The sequence below is a fragment of the Chrysochloris asiatica genome, unplaced genomic scaffold (assembly GCF_000296735.1).
Source record: "Chrysochloris asiatica unplaced genomic scaffold, ChrAsi1.0 scaffold00150, whole genome shotgun sequence".
Lineage (NCBI taxonomy): Eukaryota > Metazoa > Chordata > Mammalia > Afrosoricida > Chrysochloridae > Chrysochloris > Chrysochloris asiatica.
Window position 1 is genome coordinate 5201542 of NW_006408668.1, and position 10533 is coordinate 5212074.

General features: G+C 40.2%; 1 protein-coding gene across 1 annotated transcript in view; it reads left to right on the forward strand.

Moving 5' to 3' along the window:
- The window catches only part of LONRF2 (LON peptidase N-terminal domain and ring finger 2), an 84932-nt gene that overhangs the window by 61075 nt on the left and 13324 nt on the right, over positions 1-10533 (forward strand). Inside the window, 4 exon segments of the mRNA XM_006870773.1 lie at positions 2330-2408; positions 2682-2796; positions 5788-5909; positions 7039-7197. Coding sequence (XP_006870835.1) covers positions 2330-2408; positions 2682-2796; positions 5788-5909; positions 7039-7197 — 475 coding nt within the window.

A 10533-nucleotide genomic window follows, 5' to 3' on the forward strand; every position in this document is an offset into this window, starting at 1 on the left:
CCTCGGAAACCCTGTACAGGGTCGCTATGGGTCGGACCCGATTCGATGGCACTTAACAACAACAACAACAGCCATCCACTGAGTTCGCAAAAAGCCTATGAACCCAGGACTTCAGGAGGTCACTTCCTTGGCCCCCAGGGTCCATGGCTCGCAATTCTGAGGAGGGCCCCGGGGTTGGATTTTTATCCATTTTGTCACAGGGCCACAGTTTCTCCGTACTTTCGGATGCTGTCGCCAGCACATGCTTTGTATTTATCTATGAAATGCAGTTGGCTGATAGTGTTGTTAAGTTCCTCTGTCTTTGTCGAGTTTCTTTCTGGTTGTTCTATCCATTTCTGAAAGCGATGTATTAAAATTGCCTGCTATTAGTGTAGATTCGTCTATTTCTTCTTTCCAAATATATTAGTTTGCTTTATATATTTTGGATTTCTTTTATTGATAGCCTAGATATTTATTATGGTATGTCATCTTATTTAATTGTCACTTTAATCATTAGATAATGTCTATCTTTATCTATTATTCTGGTTTTTGCCTTAAAGTTTATTTTATCGGAGATTAGTACTGCCACTCTTGTTCGTTTATTATAATTAGCTTGGTATAGCTTTTTCCATCCTTTCTTTTAATGTGTTTTTGTCTCTGTGTGTAAGATATGTCTCTTGAAGACAACATCTAATTTGATTGATCCTGTAGCGTTTTCCTGACTTCTTCCTTATTTTTCTCAACTCCATTGTGAAGTGTTTTGATACATTTTATAATTATTTTTCTAATTCCTTCTCAGGCATTTCCAAGGCCTGACCATCTTCCAGTATGGAGTGTAGGTCTAACAACAGATCTTTTGTCTCAGACACTTTGTCTTGTTTCTGGACATGTGCTGATATGGTCATCTGTTTTTGCTTCTTGGGTATGTTGAGTGATTAGCTGTGGCCTTAATACTTAATTGAGTGTGTGTTATGGTATCTTTTATACTTCCTGATTGCCTCCAGGTAGATGTGATCAGCAGGTGGACTTTTCGTTTTCATTCTTCTTAAGACTTAACTAGTAACTTTCACAGGTGTTGTCTGCCTTCTTGGTGTATGGCAGTTGGTATTGTTTCTTGCCTGGATTGTGGGGTTTTATAGGATGTGATTATAGCTTGCCTACATGACAGCAGGTGCTGTCTGTTCTTGGGTAATATAGAGATATAGAAAGAGCCCCCAATGGTAAAAGGGGGAACCAAAAAAGCAATAGCAAAAAAAAAAAAAAAAAAAAAGATTGGATACTGTAGTCTATAATCGCAGAAAAAAGAGAGGAAAAAAAAACATGTGTAGCCTAATATAAGTATGACTTTAATGTGCCCTTTCAGCTTCTTGCTTTTAAGGCTGCCTGAGAAGTTTGAGGATGCCACTGTTGGTTGTTATGATGTAACTCAGGATTTATTTTTCATCCTGTTTCATTTTTAGTCTCTCTCTCCCTCTCCATAACCTCTGTTCTGGCATTTTTATTAATAATAAACATTTCAGGGCCACCTATGGCTGTTGTGTGCTGCCATTGGTTTTAAAAGCTGAGAGGATCTGTGCACATGTGTAGTAAAAGTACCCTCCACTGTTGGTTGTGGTGGTGGTGCATTTACTTGCTCAGGCATGCACTCTAGTCACCAGAATGGAGGTGTGCAGGCAGTGAGAGACCAATGACCAGACTAAAAACAAAAGGCAAAACAAAACACATTGTCCTTAAATTTATCTCCAAGGTTCTTTCAGGAGTCAGTCTCTGGCGGGTCTATTTGCTCCCCAACTTGGTCACCTGTTGGGTCTTGCACAAGTTGTTGGCTCCGCCCAGCACATTCAAAAGCACTCAATTTCTTACTTCTGCTGTAAGTTCCACTAGCTATAAGCCTTCAAACTTTCAAAATACTCCTACATAGGTGGTTCAGAGTTTTGGAGCTCTCCCCTGAACCTGTTTCATCTAGTATTCTGTGTTATAGCTGACATGAGATTGTCACTGCACCTCTACCCTATCTGCCATCAAGCTCCACCCTGACTGATTTTTTATGTTGATGTTGTACCCTGCCACTTTACTGAATCATCCCATGAGTTCTAGTAGTTTTTTTTTGCCCAGTATTTGGGGTTTTCTGTGTATAAGATCATATCATGTACAAATGGAGTTTTACTTCCTCTTTGCCAATTTGGATCATTATATACAATTAATCAGACAGCAACTATTCCTGCCCAGTGTAATCTGTTAACATTAATATGTTTTGTCCTGAGGAAGTATATTTATTGCATGCTGTCATCAGATATTCAAGTATTAATTAGTGTTAACGTTTACATTTTTGTTTTTTTTCCTGATGCAGATTCCTCATCGCAAAGGAGCATGGGCTCTTCAGGGTACTCACTAGACTTGATTGACTTTGCGTGTTTCCTCTGCAGGAGGTAGGATGGGGAGAGACAGCATTATCCAGCTCCTTAAAAAAATTCTGCCTGAGTTCTTATACCTAAACGTAAATAGGCATTTTATTACCAGAAAAATGATTCGTACGTCAGTAATAATAATTGAGTTACTTTCTTAAAGTATTGAAGTTGGTGTAAGTGAATTCTAAAAGATTTAAGGATATTACAGAAGGAATCACTAAAGGAATAGAAGATTGTTTAGTCTATTCTGGACCTTTCTTACTGAAAACCACTGATTTTTTTTTCCTTCCCCAGGTTGCTTTTTGAGCCTGTCACTACACCATGTGGACATACTTTTTGCCTGAAATGCATTCAGTGCTGCCTTGACTATATCTCATTTTGTCCAGTGTGCAAAGAAACGCTTTCTGAAGTAAGTTGATTTTGTAAAACAACAAGATGGCCCCTTTTTTGAACCCCATTTCCTATATTTGCTTTGTTCCTACTAACCAATTGTTAAAATATATGGGTCTCTTTCCTGTGCTTTCTCAAACATCTATTGAAAATAACGTATATTGTCTGAATCCGTGTTGTTGAGTTGTTTCTGACTCATACTGTAATCGGGTTTCCGAGAAGTTGCCGGTGTGTTTGAACTGAGTTGGTTCTGACTCACTCATATACTCTATTCGGGTTTCCGAGGAGTGGCTGGTGTGTTTGAACCGCCAACCTTGCAGTTAGCAGACAGCATTATGGTGCCCTTAATGTGTCCCATGGCGTCTTACCATCAACTCCTATCAATGTGGAGTCTTACTGATTCAGTTATTTTGCATAAAATGGAGGACTAGCCTCATGCCTGGTGACTGCTGAGTCCCTCTTAGAGCCCAGTCAGTTGTAACTATCTTTGGTCTGAAATCAAAACCAGGAAAACCTAGATTTTGCAGGGGAAGCTGGTCAGATACATTTAACGCAGAGGTAAGCTACTTAAAACAGATTTAAGACTTTATGATTGATTTTTCAAATAGTGAATATTTATAGCAGTGCCAATAAATTTCCACAATTAAAATTTTTGTTTTCTGTTTTTTTTTTAAAAAAAACAAACAAACACTTTTAAGTGAACACAGCAAATTAAATTCCTGTTCAACAATGAATATACAAATTGTTTCATTAGTTGATTATAGTCTCCACCAGGTGTCAGCACTGCTCCCCATTTTTGCCCTGCCTGCCCTGGTTTTATCCATCCAGTTTCCCTGGGCCCCCCACCCCCCAATCTGTTCTTTTTAAAAGATTATTGACCTGGTTAAAAGGGTGTTTTAGGGTGTCAGTCTCAGGGTTCCTCTAGTCTCTCTCAGTTTAGTCTTTTGTTAAAAAAAATATACAGTAAACTGAGTTTTTGATCTGACACGGTAAGAGAGAGGTTACACTTGAGTTTTTAAATGATATTTTTTTTCCCTCTTTACTAATAAAAATTAAAGCTTTCTAAAACACGAGATTGAGTCCTGGTGTGGTGCTATAGGATAAGCACTGGACTTGCTAAGTGCAGGGTTGGTGATTTAAACCTGCCATCCTCTGCTTGGAAGCTCCTTATAGGGTTGCTGTGAATCAGAACTGGCTTGATGGTTAACATAATGCCTAGTAAAACACTTTACTCACTGTTCTTCAGTAAAAAAAAAACTCTCCCAAACCCAGTGTTTTCGACTTGATTCCAACTCACAGCAATCCTGTGTTGAGTTTCTTAGGCTATAAATAATTATGGGAGCATAGGCCTCATCTTTCTCCCATGGAGCCCCTGGTAGTTTTGAACTAACTACTGGCTTTGTTGTTAGCAGTCCAGTGCTTATCCTACACCACTATAGGGCTCCTGTGTGCATATGAGGGGTCTTCAAAGAGTTTGTGGGGAAAAAATGTTCATCTTTTAATTAAGCTTTCTACAAGGCCTATCCTTCCATATAATACATTAAATCATCTCTGTTGTTGGTTGTTGTCATCAACCTATCTCTGATTTATAGCGGCCTTACGCACAGCAGAGTGAAACGCTGCTTGGTCCTGTGCTAAACTGAGCAGTGCAGTATGACTACGCCTTGAGAGGAGATGAAGGAGAAATGAAGGAACTCTCTGTTTTGTGATTACTTACAATCTCTGTTGTTGCTTAAGTGTCCTCTAGTCAGCTCAGACTCATAGTGACCTTATATAGGATCTCTGAGTAGCGCCTGGTGAGCTTGAACCACTGACTTTGACCTAGAGGTTAATTGCTTATCCTTTCAGCGCCACACTAGTGCTCCTTTATAAGCTCTGTTGTTAAGTACTGTTTAGTCAGTTCCAACTCATCGAGACCCCCTGTAGAGGGTTTCCAAGGAGCGACTGGTGAGTTTCAAACTGACTTTTGGTTCAGCGTTTACCTGCAGCACCACAATGCTTTGTAAGTAGCACTTGATACTCCCTCTTTTAGTAATTGCTTTGACCACTTAATTCTGATGTGGTACTATTGGATCAGCATTGCACTAGGAACCACAAGGTCAGCAGTTGAAATCCACAAATCACTCCTCAGAAACCAATACAGTGTGGCTACTAGTTGAAACCAACTTGATGGCACTTTAGCAACAACAGTCCTGACCCTGGATATTTTTATTTTATTTTATTTTAAATGATACAGGTCTTAAAGTATAATGCTATTTTAAGGACCAACCCTATTTATATGAAGTGTCTGCAGTGATACCTGATGTGTATATTAAGATCTCAGTGAAAAATAGTTGTTAGCTGCTATTATCTAACAAATCTGAGCTAAAATAATGTAGACTATATATACACACACACACATACACTAGGGGAATAATTCTTTAGTTGCATATGACCTACCAATCCATTATTCAGTTTCCACATAACTTCCTTTCTCATTGTGCTTGAATAACATGCTCCCTTTCAACTGCCTTTCACAATCCCAGGGTAAAGAAACCCTTTGCCTTTTGCATGTATCATATTAGTAACATTAGCAATCCTAGAGGAAACCACAAAATTAGAGAGATTGGTTTCAGTTGAAATTCACAATCTTAAATCTGAGACTTAAAACTAACACTTGAATTCAAGCATATTACTTTTTTTCCTAGTAGCTTTTTCACTCTCCAAGATGATGATTTTGTATTCCTCTTCTCACTCATTATCTTACTGAATCCATCTGCTTCCTTCTCCCCTTACTGACATTATGAATCTTGAAACTGTAGAGTCCATCAAGAAAGGAAATGTTCCATCCTCCTACCAGGTGTTCTCCTTCCCATGTGTCTGTCCCTGGCACAGGTTTGTCATCCATATCTGTCTTTGAGTGACTACCTCCCCTTGTTGAGCTTCTAGACTGGGAAGAGACTGCTTGTTCTATTTGAATAACTTACTGTGTTGTAAATGACAACATCATCACTTAACATTTCTATTACAGTTTTTGGCAAGCAGAAATTTTAATATAACAACTTTGGCTGAAGAATTAATAGTTCGTTATTTACCAGATGAATTGTCAGAGAGAAAAAGAATTGATATTAAAGAAATGTCACAACTACCAAAGTAAGTACTCAATGCTATCTATGTGTACTTGATTTCAAGTTCAGATTACAGAATAAAACCCTTGCTAACATCATAGCTTTATTTCAGATTTTTGATTTGGCAGAGAAATTGGAAAGTCTCAGAAAATTATAAAAAAATAATTAAGTGCAAAGAGTTTATGGAAATGAAATTTCAATAAGCTATAAGAAGTGTTTCAAAAGTGTTTAGTAGAATTATTTAGTTGTTTTTTGTATTTAGAAAATTGATGCTGAATCTTTTTTTAGAATTGAAATTGTTAAGGATTTAGAACTATAGGAGAGAAAGCAATTCTAAGATTTTGGTGTACCCAAACCATTGCTGTTGGGTTGATTCTGACTCACAGTGACCTTACATAGGACAGAGTGGAACCTTCCACGTGAGGTTTCCAAGGCTGTAAATCTTTACAGAAGCAGACTCCCACATCCTTCTACCTTGGATCATGTAGTGAGTTTGAGCTTCCAATATATTAACAGCCCAATGCTTAACCACTGTGCCACCCGGGCAGGATTAATAATTGTCGGTTGTATCACTGAACATAAAGTTAATGGCAGCTGGAAACCTTTAATTACTGCCGTCTTGTAACTCTTGAACTCTTTTCTGTTTAGAACTCATTACCTTTGTCAATTTATGTAACTTCGCTTTTACTAGAAACTTATGGCAGCCATGAGCTGTAACTTTTCTATGCATGTGACTTGGCATGTTCTCTCTCCTCAAATTAAATAAAATAGGATTGGCAGAAAACACAGATGCACTGAGGAGTTTCTCAAGCCGTGGTCTCTGGCTTTCTTTCCCCATTTACACTTCATCTTGAAGGTTTTATTTTGTAAATGACAGAACTGAGACTTCGTTAGGTTTAGATATTTTGCAGTGACTCACCCTGGCAGAGAAGTAGGAAGTGAGTTGGGCTGCTAACCAAAAAGCCAGGAGTTCAAATCTACTAGCTGCTCCGGGAGAAAGATGAGGCGTTTTGCTCCTATAAAGCTTTATAGCTTCAGAAACCCTATTCAGGGTCGCTATGAGTTGGACCCAACTCAAGGGCACACCACCACCAGTACTTCAATTTGTCTGTCGTAGTTTATGGGCATAGATTAACATTTCCCTTACTTTCTAGCATATACAGAAATGTCCCCATCTTTGCCTGTGCCATAGCCTTCCCATCAGTCACTTGTCCTCTGCGTGTTTATGGGGTACGATATCGGCTTATGATAAGAAGATGCATGGAAGCAGGCATCAATCGGTTTGGCATGTGTTTGCCTACTGAAAACTCAGGGTAAGAATTTTTATAATCTTTTAAGGATCCTATTTTAAGTGCATTGTCATTTTTCTTGAGTAACAATTTAGGAAAAGTGCTTTAAAATCTCCAGTGGCTCCCATTATGTGACAGGGATAAATTCCAGGCAATGCATGATCTAATCTCAGCCTCATTTTTAGCTTGTATCCCAGGCCGTCCTGTCATACAGTATATTTGTCAGTTCCCTACCATATGGTCGACCCTTTGCTGAGTAGCGTGTACTTTTCCTAACCCAATTCATTCACTTAACATTGCTTGCTGTTCCTGCTCAACTTTGAAGGTGCAGTAACATTGCTTCATGAAGATGTTGTCTCCACAGCCAGAAAAGTTTCAGTAGGATAAACACTGGACTACAAAACACAGGTCAGCAGTTGAGGCCTAGCACCCACTGACAGATGAGGCTTTGTCTGCTCCTCTAAGATCTGTGGCCTCGGAAACTTACACAGGACTTTTAGGAGTTGGAATCGACGTTCTTAGCAATGGATTTGGTTTTAGTTCATAAAAATTCATGGTACACTAGAAGGTAGACACACGTTGACATGGGTGGCAATATATCCAGTTAGAGAGAGGTTGGCAGAGGAGATGGCGATAGTAGTGTGAGACACAGGGAAGGTCAAAGTAAATAGAGGTAAATGCTGTTTTTTTAAAGTTTTATTGTGAATTATGTGACAGTTTACGGTTTACGTGGGAGAACATTAGTTTTATACTCTTCGTGTATTGTTTAATTGCCATGGTTACTGTCCCCTCCACACATCATAAATCAACAAAAGGGTACATCTTATAAGCCTGATCTCTTCCCCTCCCCCTCCGGTCATCAGCACACAGTCCCTCTTCCTCCCTGAGTCCTGAGTCCTTCGCTTCCATCTCGGGGATCGCTGCCTCTCTGGGTAGGGTTCCACTCTCCGCTCTTCTCCCTTCATGGTTCCAGGGACCTCCGCTCCCAGCCTGCAAAGTCAATCAGTCCCCTCTTTGCCACAAAATGCCCACTTTTACATTTACAACCTTTACAATCAGTCCTGGTAACAATTATTCACCCTTGCATCACAAGAGACCTCTCTGCAGTTCCTTTTATCAGTCCTGCTTAGAATTGGGTAATACTCAGTGGAGATTCTGTGGAGATTATTCTACCTTTCTCCATGCTCTCTGGCTCTAGGTTCCCTCTTGAAAGCTTGTAAGCCGGTCACTTCTTGCCTTTGTAGCCCCCCATCTTCCAATTTGGATAGTCAATGTCCAAGTTGCCCATCCCTGTCTACTCTGTGTATTGAGCGGGTGGAAATGATCCCTGCTGCAAAGATTTGTTACCTCTTTTTAAGCTACTCCATCCATAGTTATAGTTCAAGATCATCTAATTGTATCAGGTTACTCCCTCCTAGTTGAACTCTGATCACCCAGTCATTGAGTTTAGGTCAAATGGGTATTATCTGGATGTGTGGGTGCCCTTGTGGATATTATGCCCTCTCTTCTTATCCGCTGCACACTTCACTCTCCACTCCATGCCTATGTCACTGACTCTGGGCCCAGGTCTTGCCACACTGCTGGCCAACCAGGTTTCCACCTGGGTTCACAGGAGTCTACTGACCATTGTAGGGCTTAGCTCACAGCCTTATAACTGTTTTTCCCTCTCTTCCCCTTGTTGGTGGCGAACGTGGTCACTCATCAGAGTGTGTATTCCCATTGAATCTTAGTCTTGGAAGGGGGTTTACTCTGAGGGGGCCCAACACCTTGCCTTGATGTCTCCTGTGCGGGCAACTTGCTTGTTCTTGTAGTCATTGGTCAGTCTGTTTTGTATTTTTTCTGTCAGTCAGTCTTTCAAGAGGTATCTTCTATTCTTCTAGCTGCTCCAGGCTGGTCTGCCGTCCTCTCGGGGAAATTTCCCACCTCTGAAGATTCTGGATGCTGTTCAGGATTCCACCTATAGTCTTACATAATACAGAGGCTCCGCAGGCAGCCTCCTTCACTGGGCACGACGTTGTATCCCTGTTTTAGGTATTCTAATCAGTTATAGGCAGAAGACAGACTTACAAGATTTCTATGGTGATATTTCTGGCTTTTCCTTTCTCTCCCCTTCCGATGTCTATTTTACAATGGAATGCAAGGAATACCAAGATTCAGTAGGCCACCAAGCATCTTAACATTATTTCCACCTTTTTCCCTATTCAGCTATATCTCACTCGGTGTACGCCCTCGCCCTGTTGTTCCAAGGTTGTGTATACATCATTATTTACCTCTGTCCCACTTAGCCCATTCAAACCTGCCTTTTTGTTCTCCCCTCTGCTTTGCTCTTTCATTCCCCCTCTCCAGCATCCTAACTATCCTGTGTCTATTACCTGCCCTATGCTCTACCTTTCCATCCCTCCCCTCACCCCACCCCCTTTAGAATGGGTTTTTTTTCTTAGTCTTTTACAGTAGTGGTCCTATGCAGTATTTCTCTTTTTGTGACTGACTAATTTCACTCAATATAATGCCCTCAAGGTTCATCCATGTGAACTGGTGGTTTGCAGCTTCCTTGTTATTCTTCAAGGTAGCATAATATTCCATTGTGTGTATGTACCACAGTTTATCCATTCTTCAGTTCATGGGCACTTTGGCTGTCTCCATCTCTTTGCTATTGTAAATAGTGCTGCTATGAACATTGGTGTGCATATATCTTCTCGTGTTGTGGTTTGTTTTTCTTGTGGGTAAATACCAAGTAGAGGAATTGCTGGATAATAAGGTATTTCTATTTTCAACCTTCTGAGGAAGTGCCATATTGCTTTCCAGAGAGGTTGGACCATTTTGCAGTCCCACCAGCAATACAGGAATGTCCCAGACTCTCCATATCCACGCCAGCATTTATTGTCCTCAAATTTTTTGATCTTTGCTGTTATTGCTGGTGTGAGATGATATCTCGTTGGTGTTTTGATTTGCATCTCTATAATGGCTAGTGATGATGGAATGAAAATTGAAATCTTTAAAGAAAGTGAGGCAGCACAAGAGGCACTCACTCATCTCTGGCAAGAAATTTGTAAGACAACTATGTGGCCAACTGATTGGAAGATACCAGTATTTGTGCCCATTCCAAAGAGAGGTGATCCAACAGAATGCGGAAATCTTTGGACAATCTCTTTGATATCTCAAGCGAGTAAAGTTTTGCGAAAGGTAATACAGAAACGGCTACAATCATACATTGACAGAGAACTTCCAGAGGTTCAAGCTGGATTCAGAAGAGGCCGGGGAACGAGAGATATCATTGCTGATATCCAGTGGATCTTGGCTGAAAGCAGAGAATATCAGAAAGATGTTTACCTATGTTTTATTGACTACGCAAAGGCTTTC